At 40.3% G+C, this 22,504-nt stretch overlaps 1 protein-coding gene across 12 annotated transcripts in view; it reads right to left on the reverse strand.

The window, feature by feature from the left end:
- MCF2L (MCF.2 cell line derived transforming sequence like) overlaps positions 1-22,504 on the reverse strand; it is a 164,624-nt gene that overhangs the window by 97,276 nt on the left and 44,844 nt on the right. Inside the window, exon 1 of one of the 12 annotated variants that reach the window (XM_054830646.1) lies at positions 3,731-4,910. The exons of 10 other annotated variants lie outside the window; for them this stretch is intronic. In XM_054830646.1, coding sequence (XP_054686621.1) covers positions 3,731-3,851 — 121 coding nt within the window. In that variant the 5' untranslated portion in view covers positions 3,852-4,910. Of the gene's footprint in view, positions 1-3,730; positions 4,911-22,504 lie in introns of those variants that run through there. One more of the 12 variants, XM_054830695.1, reaches the window with a different exon arrangement.

Raw genomic sequence — 22,504 nt, forward strand, 5'->3', positions numbered from 1 at the left:
TCCCAACTCTCTTCTCCCAACTTTCTGCTGGAAAAAATGCAAGGGCATTTCCAGCAGGACAGGTAAGGGAAGTGTCAAGTGTGGAAACCCCAAATCTCAAATAAATCCCCTTTCAACGCGTTTATCCAGCCAGAAGATTAAGGTGTGAATGCAGCAAACAGTAAACTCAGCATTACACGCCTGGACCTATCTAGTGTAGGGACTAACAGTAATAAAGTTGTAGTGGCAGACTTTAACACTGACCAGAAATCTCAGTGTTTACACAGGCTCAAGGCAGGCTTTGCTATGTTGAAGCCTTCAGGTACATAAGCATGTCTGCTATACTCATGTATTCAGTCTGACATTTCCTGAATCCATGCATTTCGCTGTCCTGCCTGTAAGCTACCACCCTCTCCCCATACAAGAATGCCCAACAGCCAACAGAAATACTCAAACAACTCCAGGAGAAGATGCACCACATCTCCATCCCCTCAGCTGACATGGAAGATGCAAGAGTGCTCTTTCTCTGGACTCCTCTTCACTCTTTGTGGTGGATCACCCAGGTTGTGGATTAATGAAGCTTCGTCTGACTCTTTCACTACAAAAGTCTATTAGTATTAGACTCCCACATTACAGTGCTGCCTCACTGTACCTCATTGCAGAACTTCCTTGGATTGGAAGGACCCTGGGACCTGGACAATCTCCTCATCCATCCATTCATTCCATGCCTACAGCATACACATGAAAGCGAACCACCTCAGAGCTTCAGTCATCTTCATCAGAAAACCAACCTGAATTCAGTGTGAAAAGATGCAGACCGCAGGATGCCTCCAAAGATACTCCCCGTCCATACTAAGCGCAGCACAGACTGAAGAAGGATGTCTCTGGAGTCTCCACTTGCCAGACTCGTCTTACAGCTCTTGGTTCCAGCTGACCTACTGTTCCCGTTTGCTTAGAGAAAGTGAGAAGAGGGAGAATCTCAAAGGACAGTCTGCGAGCACCGTGCCAGTAAGCCCAACGCAAAGGGCCACAGCAGGTCAGCACCCTGGAAAATCTCCCCCACTGATGGGAGACAGGCATCCCCACAGAAGACTGCTTGAAGCCACGGATTTCCAGGGCTGAAATCCTCCACAAATGCTACAACTGCCATCCCACCTGCCTGTAGTCAGAGATGCAGAAGCACACAGAAGGTGTACGGTCACAGATGGATGCAAAAACCACGATGCTGTCTCACACGAGCTTGGCTGTATCAGTCTGGGCCCTGCCTGCCGAGGCAGGAGGGAACACAGGGCACCTGGTCCCAAACCTCTACATTCCAAAGAGCAAGCGTTGCCGGAGCCAGGGCTCAACCAGGATGAGGGGATAAAGGCAACACAGACTGCCCTGGGTACAAGACACCCACGGAGAGTGGTGCAATGAAGATTAGGCCAAGGAGGACAGATCCAACTGTCCACAGCTGTAAGTAAATAAAGTCTGCTTTGTTACAAGGAAAATAAAACAGAGACAGATTTGATGAAGCATGAAGACTCTGGAAGATGGGCCAGCTTCTCTTATTAAGGTAAATAAGATAATGCAAAATCAGTATATGAACTAGGACATTTATTGTTCACGCAAAGATTTCTATACTCTATAGTAAAGACTTTATCATGCGGGAAAGGGTGAAGTGACAGCGAGCAAGCCTGCTCTCAGCAATTTCCAGAGATGCTAATGAAGAGAGAACAAAGCTCTGAGAGACCTGGGACAACAGGAAAGAGCAGCTTAATTTTGTCACAGGGAGAAGAGAGGTGCATACATCATGTGATTCACAGAGTCACAAGTGCATTTACTTTGGAAATACATGCTTGTCAAAATTGTAATTTTACCCAGAGTAGCTACAGGACAGAAATGTTCCCAGGCTGCAGTACCTTTCCCCTTCCACAATCTAAACCCTTGATCCACCTTCTGGGTAACATTTGGTCTGGAAGTGACACTGAATGCTAATTGCGATCTGCCACCAGGAAGGCAGGAACACTCTTATCAGTCCAAAAGGCCATAAAACGGCTTTGACCAAAACAATGGAATAATTCTTGCTGGATATATAAGGTTAACATTAGAAGCATATAATTGCCTTCCTAATGTCGACATAAAATGGGAACAGGAAGGAAAGGAAACAGAATTTTTGCATACTTGAAGACTTCAAACAGAAAAGGCTGCAACACAATCAAAAGGAGTTTGGGAATAATAATAAAGGCGGGTGGAAGAGCAGACAGACAGCTTTCTACAGAAACATACAGTTTTCTGACTATACACACCTATATATTGTGAAAGGAACCTGTAAGTAAGAGATGACTGTATAGCACTACAAGATTTATATTAAGGATCTGAGTCTAAAGGAAATTAGGCCAAAATGAGGAAAACTACCTATGTTAGGATGTGTTCAATACATTAAATTTGTTGTTTTTCCCCTATGCAGTCAAGGCTTTTGTCTGTTCCTGCTCCAGCTCCAATCCCTTCATGAAAGGCCAGCTGGCACCCACAACTGAGAAGTACATAAATGTTATAAAATGAATGGTGCAAGCGGTAACTTTATGGCTACACTTTGAACTTGACTGCAGTGTGATTACTACCAAGTGATGGTTGAATTCTAAAGGAAGGGAAGAGTGAAATTTGAGGAGGCCTTGTTTTGTTTTGCTTTGCAAGACTGCATCCCATGTGTTTAAAATACAACTAAATTTTTCCTGACTTTACTGTGATTACCAGCAATTAACATCAAATCTTTTTCTAGTCTGAGCTGAATGGAATAAATTGGAATAATTAGCTAGCACTCCTAAAGCTATCAAACCTTGGCCTCATGAATGCCCAGAACTGATAAGTCAGTAAAGGTGAAACCTTTACATTTCAGAAGTTACGAAAAAAAAAGGTTATCAAAAAACCCTTACAATTTTCATTCCAAACAAAATAGATGACAAAAAACTCCGTAAGCACAGTACAAAAGGCGGCATGAGCAAAAGGAACCACCAGAGAGGCATTTTTTCTCTTCTTATTTTTTTCTAAGAGTAAGTGTCAATACTGAAGAAAGGAACATTGAAAGGCCTTGAAAATTTTGTATTTTCCTATATAGGTAACTTAACTTATGCTGATTTCAATTTCATATGCTCCAAATTAATTTAAAAAGAAAAAAACTACAAGTCCTCTTTTAAATAATAATAGAACACTGTGCATATAAAACCAAGAAAGGACTAACTAAAAATTGAAAAATCTGCTTCAACTTATCTCAGCTAGTCAGCGTTAACCTATTTCAGGGAAAAACTCCAAGAAAACGTAGCTTTACTAAATACAAAGATTATATAGTTATCAGTCACAGTAACATATCATTACACCACATACTGTATTAAACAGACTTTGAGACTGAATAAATGGCAGCAAGACCTAAGTTTAGTATGTTACACTTAAAGATCAAAGGCTTCCGGATTTTTTTGAGTACAGGGTTTTTTTGTATAATTAGTTATATTTTTTAAGAGCAGAGCACTCAGTGAAGTTCTAGAGTATTGAAGGGGGGCTGCTGTAAAGCATTCAAATCTGTGTCTGTTAGATACTATCACACACCTGGAACTGCAAGGAATAACAAGATAAAATAGTTTTCTCTCTTAAGTACTGGTGACAGATAGTAATCACTATCCATGAGTAATACCTAATATGGATAAAGACATGTATTTTTTAGCTATAACAGTTGATCACACGACCACACGATACACCTATACATTCACCTCACCAGAGCATATTTGGCGTGGGTTATTTCGTGAGTGCCGTCTGCCATGAAGGATTTGGATGAATCTTGGTAGGATCCTAAAATGACTTTCATGTCCTCCCCTTAAAAGGCGGCGTTGAGACATGGGTGCGTGTCCCTGTGTCTTCACCAAGTTATTCACCAAAGGAAATAAAAAATCAGCTCTTCAGTATTACACTCTTCTAATGCACTGAAAGATACTCTGATTTTGTTTTTAAATGTCAATGGAACATTAAATTTCTGTGTCAAATTCAAATGCTACCAAAAAAAGATACAAAAAGGACGCAGATTTAAAGAGCTGGAAATGGGTGCAGTTCGGTTATTTGTATTTTATGTGCTTTTCCTCAGAAACCAATATCTGGTTATACTACAAATAAAAAGGAAAAATCAGTTGTACTTAATGGACTGAAAATGCCAAGACAGTTTCTGCATGAAGCTGCGAGACCCTCTCAGTTCCTAGCATGCTGCACCCAGCAGACCGGACATTTTACCACAGCTTTCAGCCTGCTCTCAGTGTGACTAGTATGAATAAAGGAGGCACAGCTGCTCGCATAAGCAGGTCAGATGAAAATTTTTTTAAGAAGTGTGAAATGGTCCGTTTTTCAGTGTTTCATGCAAAAATAACTGTAGCCAAACTAATAGCCCTGTGCTATTTCCGATGAATAAAAGCCCCCCCCAAAACATCCAGTTTGTTAGTGCACTCCAGCTGTGCACGGCAATCCAAAGCTGCTGCTCCTCTCAAGTAGCTGGAGCTATTGCATCTGTCTTCACATCCTTCTCCTTAATTTGAGGGATGTTTAGTCGCTGCAGAGAGACATCCGAGGTTTCTCCTGAAGAAGGGCAAGTTGAAGGTCTTTCTTAATTATAACTTTGCGGTCTTGCTCGTAAGTTCGCAACTCAGCACTCCAAGGGCAGAAATCTCACGCTGACACTTGCTGCGTTTCCTACTTCTGTGTCTGAAGCACCCTGTATTCCTCAGGGGCCGGCAAATTAAAAGAAAATACCGTTGTCAATACAATGATGTCAGTTAGAAACTCCTCTTCAGTTCACTTTCCTAAGTCAGACTTTCTCCATCAATCTACCTCCTCTTCCTCTCCCTGAATTTGTACAGAAGTGAGAACCGAGTCCCTCAAAGGCAAAGCCCGTTTCCAGAATATGCGAACAGAGAGGTCTCACAAGAAAAATCTAAATCTTCCTGGGAGTTAACAAACAACTAATAGGAAGGAAGGGAGGGGAAATGAATCCCAGGCTTTCTTAAAACATATCAGGAAACCCTACACTGTCTGTTCCTCCTGTCTCTTTCAATGCAGGAGAGAGGAAATTGATAATGCTGCTTTACTTGGCAGTCAACGTTTTCCTCTCAATTCTGTTTAACTATGTCCTGTATGGCCACAGATCTGCCACAGCCCTGATATATACCATTACGCACATGAAACCGAAGAAGCATTTTGAAATATGGTGTACCAACTATTACTCTGAAAATAAATCCAAGCAGACAACCTTTAGTTAAGTCCCATTGAAGTAAATATTAAATAACTTATTACAAAATACTAGTTTGAATATACCTTGTTAACAGAGGAGAATCATTACAGTTTTACCTGGAAAATGGTCAACTTTCAACATGAAATCACATGCAAATGTGACAATCTTGAAATGTGATGATCAAGAAAAGTATCTAAGTAAGAATGGATGCATTACATGCAAATATCACTTGTTTTCCAAATTTATTATACTAAGCAGATGGACCACTACCTACTGTAGTCGTGCTGGATCCTGGATCAAAGGCCTACCCAGCTTATTTAAGTAATACAGGAACAGGAAGGAAGGAAGGAAGGAAGGAAGGAAGGAAGGAAGGAAGGAAGGAAACAGCTTAGTGGTGGAAAACCACCATGATACACACCGCCACTGTACTATATACTCAGGGTTCAAACAAAAGAGAACTGAAGTAAGGCACAGCATCCCTATTAGACAAAATTCCACATTTTCTTGTGTTGCTCGTCACCAAGGGGCACAAAGCAGTGGTTCTGGTCAGACAGAGGGGAGCAATAGCATCTGCAGAGACAACACTGCAACCTGCCTCTTGCTGCTGAGTTGCCCAGCAGAAGCACCAAATGTGACCAGGAGACGCCTGCGGCAGATTGCCAACCATCAGGGCTTTTCTCCTGCTGGCAGGCTACTACTTGTTTGGGGCTTTTGGGGCACACCAGCTTCATGACCAAAGGGCCTGGTCTGACAATCAAGTGGGATGCTGATGAAACTACACATCTTCTTCCAGCAGCCAAGTCACCAGCTAGAAAACGAGGCAGACAGGACAAGAGGAAACAGCCTCAAGTTGTGCCAGGGGAGGTTTAGATTGGATATTAGGAAAAACCTCTTCACCAAAAGGGCTGTCAAGCACTGGAACAGGGTGCCCAGGGAAGTGACAGAGTCACCATCCCTGAATGGATTTAAAAGACGTGTGGATTTGACACTTAAGGACATGGTTTAGTGGTGGACTTGGCAGTGCTAGGTTAACAGTTGGACTGGATGATTTTAAAGGTCTTTTCCAACCAAAACAATTCTGTGATTCTATGAAAAGCAACTTGTTGTCCCACTGGTGGTTTGAGTGTGCAGTAATGCTAGTGGCACATGGTAGAAACCTCACCAACAATTTGTGCACATGATTATGACAATGAAGCAAGAGGATGTTCTCCTTGCTTTCTTCATATATCAAATGCACACAGAAGATTGATGACTTGAGTTGTAAAGTTGTTAAGTACACAATCCTACTGAAAGCTAGCCATTAGCTACATCCCTGTCCGCAAAACAAGCTTTTAATCTTCTTTCAAGCACTCAAATATGTGCCTAGAAGCAAAGAAATTAATCACAACAATGGCTATGGCGGCACACAATCAGAAGGAAACAGATGGTGTAACGCAGTTGTTTTCCAAACAGCAGCAGCCTCTATCTCCAGGAAAATAATCTGAATATTTTCCCTTGCTGTTGGAATTACTATAACAAAAGCTCCTACTAGAAGGATTTCTTCTCTCTTCTGTATGGCATCAGCAAATTACTTAGCAGTTTAAAGACTGTAATATTCTTTGAGTATTAGCTGGCAGAACCAACCAGACTGCACCTATCTCTCTTTCGTGTCACATAAACAGTAACACTCAACAGGTAACACCTCCATGGTTATCTTTAAATGACTGCAGGCAGCCTGATGGAATCAACAAAATCGTGGCAATGAAACAGGGCTTATTTTTCTCACGCTTCATTTCCAGGTCTGTTTCTGACCGCAGGCATAGTGTTGCACATTGACAACAGAAGCAGCCACACTGACTTACGTCTGCATACTCTCTCCAATTCTTCCTTTCGTTCCCACAATATTTTAGTACAGTAACTTCAAGTTTTCTTGGGAATCATTAAATTAAGCCGCCATCACTTTCATTATCTGGATGTTCTCACTGTTCCTTTCACCTTTTCATTTGTACAGGAGCCTTATCTTTATGCAACATCTCAAACGTCCTACTGTGATTTTTCCTCCAAATCCCAACAATTATTTACACGCCCTTCTTTACATCCTCACATTTAATGCGACACTGAAATGTTCACACTACGGGACCATGTATCCCTCCTAACTGTACAATGCAGGAGGGCTCTGGTAGCAGAGTCAACACTGCTCTAGAATTTCTTCTGTATCTCTTCCACTCCTCAACACAAGTTATTCTTCATATCTGCTGATATGCCACTGCCACTGGTGTTGACTTTTCTCCTTAGATGTAGATCTCATTTTTCAGGGAAAAGACTGCATCTCGCAGACAAGTAAACATGGCACCTCTCACGCCTGACACTTCAAGATCCCACCACGCACACACTGCACAGGAGTCCACCTGTGAGATCTGTATCTACCGCTCACCCGGTCTCTTCCCCTGGAGTCCTTGCAGGGAGGAGCTTCTGTATCAGAAGTGCCATCATCCCCCACCCGATAAAAACAGAGGACTGCAGGAGAGATCTCACATGAAGAACATAAAAGACTATGAAAATTATGTGAGAAATTGCATCTAATATACGCATATGCAGAGCTCAGAAATTACTGTTTCTTGGAACAGGTTCTAAAAAGCAAATATAAGGGTACATACAAGCTAAATCTCATAGTCTGTTCAAAAAGGTGCAAGTGCCATGTGTATCTTTCAGCATCACCACATTCACAATAACAGTGGAAATGAAACAAGGGGGAAGAGAAGCAAAATGTTTAGATTTTTGTTTCAGCTACGCTTCATCAATTATCTCTGAGCACATATTTATTTTGTTGAGAAAAGTAGTACAAACAGCTAAATTGGACTCATGCTACATTATGGAGTAAAATGATCATTTTGCACACATTAAAAATATAACATACAAGCTACTTCTAATCTGAAGCATAATCCGTTTTATAGAGTTGAAGACCCATATACCATGACAAGGTAGCACTGATTGTTGTTATGCTTAGTCCTAGTCTTTCTTACAGCCCCACAGAAATGTTGAATTATGGCAAGTTGCTTGTGTTGATTTTTAAAATTAAAAACAAGTTGACAAAGATTAATCCTCACCAGAGGCTAGTCAGTAGGCTAAAACAGTAAAGAGTCAGCTAGAGGCTGATTTTAAATGAAAAAGAAAATGCAGCTGAGACGTTAAAGGTACAGAATTTGGTATTTTTACATCCACAAATTCCACTGGGCTCTTGTAGAGGGAAAATGCTGAGAGAAAACCTGTCTGAAAACCTGAGAAATAAATCATTATTCCATGGAATATTTTGGTATTATTGAAATACAAGGAAATAATTTATCTTCCTTTTTCAATGTGCATGAGATAAATATAAAGTTTCGGTACAATCTTGTACCTATATTATATTTATGCTTCTTTGTATTGGATAGGCGTGCTTATATTTCACTTTCAGGCTACTCTACCAGAACATTCTCTCTAACAAAAAGCTTAGAAAGGGTTCCCACAGCGTAATCTAGAGAATCTGTGAACTGAAATTCCATTTAATAAAATACCATGACATATAAGGAGGAGCTGGAGTGGAGAGAAATCTCAGAAATAGATATGAATGGAGATATATCCTGGCAAACCTAAAAGCTATTAGAAACAAACTCAGTATCTCCCAAAAACATAGACAGTGATAAACATTCTCAGTATTTTGATACTGATTTATCAAAGGTTAGGAGTTAAAAGAATTATTTGGTTTCACAAGAAATCTACACAGAAAGCCTGAATTCAGTTACGAGAGCGAATTAGGTTAGTTGTCCAAGCTTAATCCTAACTGGATGTATCTGCTCAGAGACAAACCATGATTGTAATAAGCATCAGATAAATATAAGTAGATCAGGACTGAGATAAATGGACAGCTTGCATTCTATTTATACTTGCACATGATGCTGCTGAACCACAGCTGCCAGTCTTTCTTTAAAGCAATCTCTCTCTCTCAAAAAAAAAAACCAACCTAAAACAAATCCTAAAATCAATACAGAGCATTTCATAATTTAAATGTACAGTAAGAAACAAAAAATTTGCAAGATATAAATCAAGTTTTCAATATTCTGGAAGTGTTAATATTAAATTGTCAAGATAACAAAAAGTTTTTAAAGCCTAAAATCCGTCCTTCTAATTTAAGTAATCTCTTATTGTATGTCTGAATTTCCTACGGGTTAGCAATAAATTTGACCCATCTCTAACAGAACAAGTTCTTCCACCATTAGCAATAGAAAATACTCAGAAAATCACAGTGGATCAGAGAAATAACTAGAGGAGCACAGCTCTTTATCATCAGCCATGCAAAGTGAGGTTTAACATCTAACAAGACAACACTTCTGGTTTGTCCTTTAACGTGTGTTCTTTAGCTTTTGAACGCAACTAGCAATGAACTTCAAAACTTCAGAGATGTTCTGGGAAAGAGTAAGGAAACTGCACTTACACTGGTGAAGACCAGGAGGTTGGAACATGGAAAAAGCCTCATTAGCACCTGGTACCAACCCAAGGCTGCAGGTAAAGGCTACCCTGATATTGGAGCTAATTAAGCAACTGCCCCCACCAGTTCACTTGTTTACTTAAAATCTATTAGGTAAAATGACCTGGCAAATGACAATTACAGGTTGGGATTGAGCAGATTTGTCAGAGGTATGAGGCCTACCTTTTTGGTCAGAAGTGAAAGCATGTGAAGAACAGGAATCTGTTCAGATTAGGAAGCTCCTGGGAATTATTTCGATCCTATGCTCGATACGTGCCTGCGCTTTCACCCAACCGCACTGTTTCAGCTCTGTGTTCAGCACCCGACTGCTGCTGCTGCTGTGAGCACCAATGCAAGGGAGGGAGATGACCACGGCAGGTGGTGGGCCTGCAGACAGGGGATTTTTGCAGCAAGAGAAGGAGAAAGAAAGTGATGGGAGACCTTTGATGTCACTGAGCAGCTGTGCCTGCACACCACAGAGTCACAGCAAGGGGAAGCTGCTAACGTAGACCAGATAAAAAAATGGCAGAGAAAAGAAGCAGGTTAAAATGGTTTATCAAATATAATTTTATTGACAATGTTCTGTAAAGATACTACAGTTTCAGGCATATTGGCCATTCCCAGCCCATACACTCTGGGACACAGTGGTCATTCCCATCATGTGCCAGCTGCATCTATAATCAATAATACTAATCAAACTAAGGGGCTGAGGGTAACTAGTTGCCTTTATACATTAAGTTATGCTAGTGGAAACTGTTCAAAAATCATCTGCATCTAGCATGTGTGTGTATATATATGTGTATACACATACCTATATAAGCACATATGAACATATAAAAATGAATAATACATGCAGTCAGCAACAGGGACTGATCAGAGCAAACAGCTCTGGGCAGAATCAGCTGGGGAAGAGAAAGCCAAATTTGATGTTGAAAGAGCTTTCGCTGGAATTTAGGAATACTGTAATTATGCCCAAAGGAGAGTTCTAGTTCAAACATTGTGTCTTTTAACAACTACAGCAGGTACACAGTGCTTCCCCATGGGATTGATTTCTGGCAGAAGCAGGCATAGAGGGAAAAGGGATTTGTATGCATTTACATTCTGCTGTTCTCCCCAGCCAGGTCTGCCACATTTGAGATTAGTGAGCAGCTCACTAGTGAAACCCGCACTTTATTTCTCCACAGCAGACAGAGCAACCTTTTGCACTACTTAGGAACACGTTTCTCAATTGTTCAGAAAGGCTGATTTTGCTGAGGTTCAGAAGGTCTTTTCCTGAAGACGATACCTTTGACAATTACAAAGTGTGGAATATGGTACAGACGGCAGCTGGATCTATGCATCTAGACAGATCCCAGCAGGGGTGGGCCCTGGCTATAGCTCATGGTGTTCTCAATAATCTAATGTGTATGGTGCGAAAGGACTGCTGTGCACCTACATAAATAGATGACGTTGTCTTGCTGTGCTACTGCAGGCCAGGAGCAACCTTTGAGCCTTTGGTCTCTGCTACTGTAACTTCCTTCCTCTGACAAATGCTCTCTGTTGCCATGCGTTTTGGACCCAAGGGACCCTGCGCTCGGCTCTCACCTCTTCTCTGTCAGACTAATTCTTTTCCACATTTCACAATCCTCCCTCTTTAGTCTCTCCAAGAATGGGGTATTAATAAAGCAAAAAAGTTTTCAGTTGAGTAGCTGCTTTGAAACTCTTCTACATGCACTGTTACACCAATTACAAATTTATACGGCAGTAATCCACTCAGGACAAAAGAACCAGTGCTATTAATACTTCACAAAGCTGGTATGCGGCTGTAAGTAATACCTTTTAGGGACCTTTCAGAAATGCTGTAAAAATCCCTATGCTGTAAGAAACTAATACAATTTTTCTCAGGCTAATGGTAGGAAACAGGTTTTCTAACGCAACTTTCTGAAATGGCCATAGGGGTACAATAGTGATAAATCACATAAGCATTCAGAAAAGGAATGAGACTTTTATAATATTAATGAACACAATTAATTCATAAACTGCTGATTTTGATGATTGTTCATGTAGGCCTCCAGCAAAATGGAATTTTCCCCATGTACAGATAAGCACACTTAATTGAACTGGGATGAAGGGAGTTACTGGTGAGACATTCGCCAGTTTACTAGACAGTCAAAGTTTTAGTCTGTTCAGAGTTAGTTTACCTCATTCCACTGTTCAGCTAGTCAGTTCTAATAGACATATTTTAATTACACAGTCATAATTAAAGACATTCAAGCAAATAGATCTAAACACACAGTGAGGGAGAGACCAAGGGTCTTTACGCCATCTGGAACTGAAAAGCACTAGGACAAGTCTGCGTTTAAGTTTAAAAATGAAAAGCTCTTTCACAACTAATAATCAACAATTTCCTTCTCAAAACGTAGAACAAATGCTGTATGATATGCAGTTACTATGGCTGTAATTAGAAAGACTGAGAAACTCATTCCATCTATAGCCTCTTATCAGCAAGCACCAACCCTGAATACAGCCGCAATCACACAGGCACTTTGTTTGACCTGACCCCGTACTGCTGCCAAAGCAAGGATTCCAGCTCCCAGTAACTTCTTCCTCTTGCTTCCTTGGTGTGAGCATTTGCATTTGTGAATTACACATGGGTATGTTTCAGGCAGGACAAGCAGGACAGGGACATGTGATGTCAATAACCCTGGCATGCAATGCGGCATGTGGAAAGCTGCTGAAATTATAAATACCTATTGATTTCCAGGTTGGCTGTATTGTTTAATGATTATTTCCTAAAATGAGTACTGCAAGCTGTGCTTGTCTCTTTTGGATTCTTCAGCAGAGATCTTCACATGATTTAATAAAATAGTATTACTGATTACTATTTATGGCTATACACTTAGAACCCCAATAAAGACACAATGGGTAAATGTGTCATTGGAGTTACAGTCTCCAAATAAATTATTACATCAAAATGTGTTGAAAGACATTGAAGATTTTGTGAATTAAATATATGAAGTAGAAATAGGCAGTGATGAAATCATGGCTCCTCTTGACATAGTCATACAGCATGAAAACACTGAGGGAAATAACATTGTTAGTATGGAAGCTATTGAGAAAGAAAAAGTCAAGACATTACAAAAAAATCATACCTTATACCTGAGCAAAAATATTTTCCTGCATATTTTCTCATGTGAATAATGCCTGCAAAGGGTACAAAATGTAGATCCCCATAGCTGTAGAGCTGTACAACCGAAGGTCAATTCCAGCCAACAGCCCCTTCCTCCCTCCCAAATTGTGGTCTCATTTATTACATTTGGATTCACAGATTATTTTTTTCCAGACAATCTAAATGAGACTTGTCGGTTAAACACACTACTGTGCCAGCAGTTTTTATTTGTCCCTTCTTCATACAGATGAAATGTTACACAGACATGCTCTGCTGTTCACCAAGGATGTGTTTTTGAAAAGTGTGACCATTAAAAACATCACCCCATTGCTTCACTCTTCATCCTCAACTGACTTGATCAATCCCAGATTGTTTGAGGAAGATGATGATGACACTGAAAGTGCCACAATTCAGGAAGAGGGGCATGAATGCTCACACTTAAAGACTGATACTGGGGACTTGGTCTCAGGGATGAAGCAGCTGGGATCTTTGAGGAGGGTGATCTGCTCCAGAAAGCTGGCATCTCTTCCAGGTGACAATTCTGATCCTGCTCTCACCACTCCATCCACGATGCCATATATACTGTCCCTGTGCATTTAAACTATGTGTATTTTAGTCTCTGCACACATCCCATCCTCCCCACAGAAAAACTTCTTTGCTCTCCAAACAACCTCCAGTGTTTCACCTGGGTGACTGCCAACAGTTAGCAGAGCAGGGTGTTCAACAACCAGCAGTGGAACTCCAAACCCAAGGACAGGCTTGTCTCGGGAACCAGTCCTTTCAATGTGCAATCAAACATAAATCAGACACTTGGTCACAGGAGCAATCTTTGCTCGGATTTGTGATGTGTAGAAGCCACCAGCACCAGACACCTCTATTAGTAATGTATAGGTCTGCAAGGGTTTTTTTTTTTATTTTGTATCCTTAAATACTGGCAACGCATCTGGAAAGCATCACGCACATTGACCTTCCCCATCAGCAGAACATATGGGATGCCCAGGAGTGAAAAGCAGGTAGGAAAATGAAACAGAAAAGGCATACCTGCTGCAGCTCATATTAAAGATATACAATAATAAAATATTTTAGAACTTCCCAGCTGCTCTTGAATCCAAATAAATCTAAATCAAACCAAAGTTAAATCAGGTATAAAGGTTATATCAAAATTACTGAGTGCAGAAACTTTGCAGAATACAGGCTTATCTATAAATTATATGGCTCTTTATTAAACCGTGAATTATACCATGCAAGCTTTCTTGCATTAAACTTCACTGGTACAGCACTGTGCAACTACATACCTGGATTTGCTGCTGTCCTGGATACTTATAATATCCTGTACATTTCCCTATGTACAATCATTTAATTCTCTTCAAACATTTAAAACCAATCTGTGAAAGCTACTACAATGTATAGTATATGAACACGGCAAAACAAAACAAAACACAGTAAATAACTAAAAAAGATGATTGGCTACTATGAAAATTTACAAAACCAGATTATTTTAAGTAATAAGACCTAAAAGCATTCATAAACTCACTGTGTTTTGATCTATTAAGGATCCATTTAGAGTGAGCAGCAAAATTTTTTGCTCTGCCACAATTGCACTGCAGCTCCTGTATACTTTACTGCAAAAGTTTTAACCAGTAGGAAAATTTTTAACACTGCAGGCTGCCACCAAATTCCACCAGCCAGCCAGGCAACAAGTCCCATGAGCCCTGTGCGTGTATCCAAGGATGAGGGAAACTGCTAGAATGTCTCTATCCTGGAACATCTCCACCCTTGGAGGCATTCAAGACTCAACTGAGAATGTCCATAAGTAGATTGGCTTTCAGCAGGTGGTTGGGCTAAATGACACTGCAGAAGTCCTTTCCAATCTAAATTATTCTATGATCATCTTGCTCATTTTGCTCCCTCGCTGTTATCCAGTTGTGTTCACTGCTTTGATTCCCACAGAGAAAAAGGGAACCATTTTTGGTGCTTAATTTATATCAGTCATTTCAATTTCCCAGTGAATTAATAATTTAGCTGAATTTTATCTTATTCATTTTAGAGTTATGTGAAGAGGCCAAGCGGTAAAGTAAAACATTAAATTATTTACAAGTTGTACACACATGCAGGCAGATAAATGGTGTAGCATTATATATTTAACAGTTGTTAGAAAGTACGGAAACTATAAGCATGATAGCCAAATTCGTTTGTCAAAGGAAAGAAAAGTAGTCTTCAAGTCTGTGTTAATTTTTTTAGACATTAAAAAGCGCTAAAGTAAACATATTTAAGGTAGATCTAAAGTCTGTACAAACTTCAGAGCTACCAGAGTAAGCAGTTTCTGGCTACAAATGAAGGAATGAGGCTCCATTTCCCTTTTGGCAGAATTCTTTATGAAAGGCAATTAAAGCCCTGCTCCGTGTTTTAGCAGGATGGAATTGAATAAACCACAAGTGTGCAGAACTTTCAAGTGCTGGCGGCTGATTAGGTTATCACAGACTAGGAGAATAAATTAGAAATTCATTTGTAATGGGTGGACAGTGCTATAAAACAACAAACAGACTGAGGAACAATCCTCAAGTCTCCAATTACCAACTCTATTCAGTTTGCTTGAATAACGAAGGATTATGTCTTCTTATTTTGGTGCTCAAGAAATAAAGAACTAAGAAATAATGTTAAACTGCTGAATTTTTATACGACTCCAGATAACCTCTACACATGATGACAACAAATACAGTGAACAGAATTCCTCATAATTCAGTCTTTCTAAATGTATTTACTGTCTTATACATGCAGCTGAACCTCTTTCAAATAAAATTTAACCAGAAATAGGTTTGAAGTACCATCCTCTGAATATTTACTACAAAGTAACCACAATACAGAACAAAATACCTCTATACTATTTTTTGCCCTGTAGCTTCACATTTTTTCTTGAAAACTGATTTAAAATATATTTCTCTCTTAACGTCCATATATTTTACACAAAGACCTTCTGTTAAAATTCATCTGGCTATCTGACCCCCCCTTCCCGCAAATGCATACAGACAGACATAGTCATTAAAGGATTGGCTGAACAAGATCTCCTTTCTTTTCTGAAGGGGCCCCTCTAACAAAGGACCTCGGAAAGTAGTCTTTATTGTTAGGCACCGGGTGATGCAATCTTTTATGGCAGTGAAGATTTAGGATCCACTTCCTCTATGTCCTGACAAATAGCCGCATCTCTTATCCACACTGTATTAGCATCCTTCTACCCTCTGGTTTTAACAAGCTGTTATGGCTTGTCATTGATTTTACGTTCAGCAGAAACGCCTTTGAGCATCTAATGCAAGCTGCACCATCCCCAGAAGGTAGTTTTCTATCTGTAAGGTGTTAAATTCATAAGATCTGGTGTAACAACAGCAAGAGGAAAGGGTAAAAGCACCTCCAGCCTTGGGGCTTGCCACGGCTCCCCAGAAACAATCTGCCTCGGAGCTTACTCTTTTCCCTGATGCAAGCCCCTGCCCCTTCTCACCGGTAGAAAGACCACCAGGCACGGAAGGCAAAAGGATCCCCAGCAGAATAAACATGGCTGCCAGCACAAGGTGGACGCAAGACTGCCAGCTCAGGGAAGGCCGGTCAGTGAGACCAGCATGAGGGGAAAGGATGCTGGACCTGGGTGATGGAAGATGTTGGGTAAAAAGAGTCATCTTTTAGGGGAAGGAGACACTATGAGGAGGCCTGTGGAAGGGAAGGGACTTGGTTCAGGGGAGGCTGGGGATGGGCAGCAGGGACTGAAGTAGAGCAAGGGCAGAGCAGATACAGGCACTCGGAGAGCAGGTGCAGGACAGACCTCAGGCAGGAGACCAGAGTGACCTGCTTAGGACAGCAGTAACGGGGAACCAGAAGGCCAAGATGAGTTAACTTTGCAGCACTCGTATGAGGAGAGGAGAGAGCAGCTCTACCATGCAAGGGAAACTGCTTCTGGCTTTGCATGAATGTCCACACACTTGCTGGTCAGTGCTGGCTGGTTGATACTTCACTTGGAGCAGCTGTTTTGCTGTAGCGTATTAAAGAAAACAGACAAGCAAAACTTGGGATCATCCCATTCATATTGTGCCAATGAAGAAATGTTCCCCACCATGCAGGCAGGGATAGGGGGGGAGAGAGCAGTGCACAAGCACAAACAAGAATTATCATGATAAGAAAAAAACTAATTACAGCTTATTTTGACATTACAAGTATTGATTGTTTAGGGGTGCAAATTTTAATGAAGTGTGGTAAAACACAATGCCTTGGTGAGTTACCTACTCTTACATGATCTTATAGACAATGATTAGCGGCCTTGGAGGAGCAAACGTTTGGCAGTCGGACAAACCTAGATGTGCCTGGTTTGCTTTTCAGAGTCTATCCTTATGCCTCAATCCATGATTTAAGGTGTTTTTCCAATTGAAAAAGGGAACTTGAGAGCTTGAATATATTCTCATCAAACTGCAACACAGCAAGAACTGATAACATACACAAAGTATAAAAATATGTATTTCTCACATTAACTTTGCAAATATTATAAATAAATAACAAAAGTTAATAACCAGTAAATGACCAAAATGTTCTCAGATAACACTTAAGATAAATAATATAGCACTGCAAGATAAGTTTGAGTATAGACTTCTAAATGGCAAAAAGAAACATGTAACAAGTATGTTTCATATCAAGGCTAGCAAAACAGCACATAGCTGCCATGTAATTGGGCTTTTCTTGGTCAGAACAGGGTAAATGGCAAACCTTAACAATATTTGTAGGTCTCAACAGAGGGCTTGGAAAAAATAAAAAAAAGGTGTCTCAGAAAAAAAACCCCTCTAGTTCTTCTTCTCGTTGCAGTTGATCACTTACAGATACTTAAAAGTTTTTCCTAATATAATGTACGCTTTGTCTCTAGTTTAGTTTAAGCAATAATGATTTTCAGATTCTTTTCTCCCATTTAAGGCAAAACTGTAAATTGCAATTGATAATATTCACTGAACCAGAAAGGAAGAGAAATTTACTGGCTCACTAAAGAACAAAATGTCAAACCAAAAGTAATACTTTTAGACACAGTCTATACAGTCAGCTTTCAGCCTTGTGCCTTCCCAGATCACCATCCTATTGCAGGTTTGTTTCTTTAGACATAGCGCAAAGTCAAGATGCAAAGGGAAACACAGAGTCTAAGTCAATCACTGGTTGCACCTGCATCCTATTTACTCACCTTGTGAGTTAAAAATGTACTTGAAGAAATTCCAGTATGGGCTTATACATACCAGAAATCTGAATTTCCCTGTAATTTCTAACTACACAGTTATCGTCTTCAAGGTCCGCTGAAACATATTGCTTGAGGCATCCTGTATTTGTTTAAGAGGTGTGAAGAATTTTGCAAAAGAGTTTGCATAAGTGGTGCCATATAAAATGTAACTGTTGCTGCCTTTTACACCAGTGAAATTAAATTTTGTGTAAAAACAGACCGTGTACAGTTATCACATCTAGCAGTGCAGCAGTCTTCGGTTACAGGCAGGGGAGAGAATGAGCAGAAATGTCACATTTCTAATTCATGCAAAACATGGAAGACCAAAAGCCTGGTACTACACCCACTGAAATGAACCCCAAGATAATTGGTGAGCTCAGAATTAATTAACTTGAACCCTAACAGAGGCATGCATCAAGAAGTCAAAAGTCTCAGCCCAGAAACTGGGTTTAATGGGCAGTGGATCCATGCAGCTCTCCGCAGAAATCAAGTACCCACAGTATTGTAACAAACAGATCAAGAAGCATCTCTCTGCTTTGCCGGCCAATGAACCAAAATGTCGGGGTTTAGCCCCAGCTGGCAACTAAGCACCACGCAGCCACTCGCTCACTCCTCCCACCCCCCCAGCAGGATGAGGAGGAGAATAAAAAAAAAAGTAAAACTCATGGGCTGATACAAACACAGTTTAATAGGACACCAAAGGAAGAGAAAATAATAATAATGATAAAAGAATATACAAAACAAGTGATGCGCACCACAATTGGTCACCACCCGCTGACTGATGCCCAGCCCATCCCCAAGTAGCAATCACACCCCCAGTCAGCTTCCCCCAGGTTTATAACCTGAGCATGATGTCATATGGTATGGAATATCCCTTTCACCAGTTTGGGTTAGCTGTCCTGGCCATGTCCCCTCCCAACTTTTTGTGCACCCCCAGCCTCCTTGCTGGCAGGGCAGTATGAGAAGCTGAAAAGTTCTTGATTTTGTGTAAACATTGCCTGGCAACAACCAAACCATCAGTGTGTTATCAACATTATTCTCATTCCAAATCCAAAACATAGCACTATACCAGCTGCTAGGAAGAAAATTAACTCTATCCTACCTGAAACCAGGACACAACAGCCATAATGTTCTACCACAAAATGCCCACTTCAGGTTTGAGGTTAATCAAGACAAATGAACTTCTTAAGAGATGGCTGTACTTGACTTAGTAACCCAGGAAACACAAATTACAGGAGATGGCCACACCGTTTCTCCTCAGGAGTAACTGCAGAGCACTAGTGAAAGGACAGTCCTAGCCCATCCCTGTTCCTCCAGTGCCATAGCCACGTGTTTCCACTGCTGCCCTGCTGTCAGCTCAAATGACCACAGGGTGAGGCCGGACAGCCTACAGATATGACAGTAAGCACACTTCTTCTCTCCCCTCCATAAAAAAGCAGTTTTCTGTTGAATCAACAAACTGAAAGAGTTCAATGGTTAAAACAATTCCTAGGTTCCTATTTCTCATCTCTTGCCTGACGCAAGAGAAACCATGGGAAGCCAAAGGCAAGGGAGAGAAAAAAAAGTAGGACCAACTCTTTCTTCAATGTTTCACCAGATGGCATGTGGTTTAAAAATGCATTGTAACTTTAGCCAAGGGTGATTAATATCCATGGATGGCTCCCAGGATGGAGACAGTGAAGACCCTTCCAGATGCAGCTCAGAGGAGTTGGATTCTGCACTGGTGGGTGTTCAGAGGACACTGTCCCTCTCCACTCAGCCTCTAGTAAAAGGCCATACAAAATAATTTTCTCTATCTAGGTATCTGAATTCCTCAATTAAATGGAAGCAGGGCTAAGAGAAATGATGTGCTGATGGAAGCATCTTTTCTCTATATTGCAACCAGCCAGAGTATTTACTAGTGCTTTTGGCACAGAGCTCCTTCCATACCTTTGTCATATTATCTACAGGTAGGCTGGGAAGGTATTTATCAATAAATGGAAACAGGTCATAAGGCCAAGACTTCCAAAAGAGCAAATTTCATCTGCATAAAGCCAGATGAGGCCATCATTTTCCAATTTTCCAGTATTCATAATCAAGTACAGTGTGATACTACACTTGCACTCATAAAAAAGTATATCCAATTCTGACATGATTTTTTTAAGTATAAAGTTGAATTTAAGTGATTAATTGTTCTTGCCCGAGGCAATTGATAGCCAGATAAAGCAAGTGCAAATTACATGAGAACGGGATGAAAAGGATACATAGTCTCTGACTACAAAATGAAGCTGACTCTTCACACGGATAATCTTCCCAAACTGAACAACTTTTGAATTGGACAGTGTGGGTAATTATTCCAGAATGCAAGCAGCTCCATTACTTCCTCAAGTAAGTTATATTTTGCTTTTCAGTCATGCATCATCCTGTGACACAGTTTTATAAAACAGAAAATCAGGTTCTTTACATAACTTATTATACTGTCAGCTGCCTTCAGAAAAATCATTATTTCTTTCTTTTTCCAGCAAAGTCTAATGTCTCTAACCTGTGTTTAGAAGTGAAAGAAAGAACAATTTTAGATAATAATTTGTCTATTCAGACATACTTTACATGATTTTTGCAGTAAAAGATAATCTTTTTTCACAGGCTTACATGATTCTGCATATGGCATCTAGAAATAAAATACACATTATATTTGCATTCACAAGAATATTAAAGTCTCCTCTGCTTCAACAATGCCCTTTTGCTAAATACTGCTAATCATAAATTTCCAGCAATTTATATTTTTTAGCAGAAAATTTTTTGCTACACCAAATTACTTTTGGCCAAAAAAAAAGGTTTTTTCCAATGAACGTTACTCAGCAGTCAGTTGAAATTTTGCTTTTAGTAATAAAATATATTACAATCAATTCCAGTTTGAAAAAAAAAATTCACTGAAATTTGCTTTCTTCCTTTTTGCCTATAGCTTTAGCAGAAAACTGCCTTCTCATTACAAATGTGGCTAAAGCTCTAATAAGGAAAACATTTTAACCCACATACTGAGGGCAAACCTAGGGCAGAAGATGTGCTTGCAAAGTGGTTTGGGATCAACTGTTTTCAAAAAGTTTCAAAAATTAAAAAACTTTATTAAAAATTGTTGTTGTTGGGGTTTGTTTTTTGTTAAACTGCCCTAATGTATTAGGTGGCAATAATGTGGTTTATTACTAGCAGTCAAACTACTGCTTGACATTAGAAACTTTTGTTTGGGTAAACTGCAGTTTTGTTGACTAACCATCTAACACCTGTCAGAGCCCAACAAGCTAACCAAGTGTTGGCTTTACAAAACCACAATTCTGCATTAAGCATTGTGAAATGTGGTATTTTATGCAATTTCCAATCAATTTCTCAAAAAAAAAAAGTTACAAAGATGAAAACTAAAAGATCAGAGCAAAAATGCTATTTCATATCTTACTGTTCATAACATAACTTCAGCTGCTTACTGACAGAAGCAACTGAGGTGAAGAACAAGACCAGGTAACAGCCCCAGATATCCAGGTTTACCTACAGCCACCATCAAACCGACGCCACACATACCTCCAGATGAGACAAAGTGAGGGTGATTGCCATTTCCTGGGGCTCTCACCCCAGCCATGCCCTGACTTTATCCAGAGAGATGTGCAAGTGCAAAACCCTCCCTTGCCCTGCTCCCTCTCGTCCCACCCCATCCCTAAGAAAGGAAAGACGAGTGACTGAGGATGAGGAACCACAACAGGACTTCCACCTCCGCAAGCACAGGACCAGACCTGCCAAGAGATACGGTAGGGCACCCTCTCCTTATTCTCCCATAAATAAGAGGAGGTGCAGCTAGAAAAACTGTTTGGAGCCCACTGATGCTACTGTGCGGTGATGCGCTTGACCTTATTTCTTGCCGGGAATGTTCCTCTCTCGTCAATTCCACCATGCTTGTCTGACGCTTCCTTTTTTGCTGTGTCAAATATAGGTAACAAGCTACTTGAGGCAGGGAGCTGTCGAGTGCAGTATAGCTCATCTGCAAAGGGCTTGGCAGGCTGTGCAGTGCCTTAGCCAGTAACAAAAATAGAGCAGAGCAGATGACCGGCCTTTAAAACAAACACTGTTTCATTTATTCATAGCTTAATAACTTACTAATTCATTGCCTAATGCGTTATTAGCAACACACTTTAAAAATCATGCTTTGACCCTCAAAAAATTCCTTTCTGAAGGCATAAATAGTTCAAACTAAGCTTTTTCCCCTCCTAAGTATTTTGTGAATGCAATGGTCATTTTCAAAGCCTGAGATCTCCAGTATTAATGACACTATAAAATTAAATCTGATACTTTTAATAACTTCTTCCTAAATACTTCACAACTCCAGTAAATTGCAGCCAGTGCAGCTGCCTGTGGAGTACTCTGAGCTCAATGGGATGAAGGGCCCAG

The sequence above is a fragment of the Grus americana genome, chromosome 1, assembly GCF_028858705.1.
Source record: "Grus americana isolate bGruAme1 chromosome 1, bGruAme1.mat, whole genome shotgun sequence".
Taxonomy (NCBI): domain Eukaryota; kingdom Metazoa; phylum Chordata; class Aves; order Gruiformes; family Gruidae; genus Grus; species Grus americana.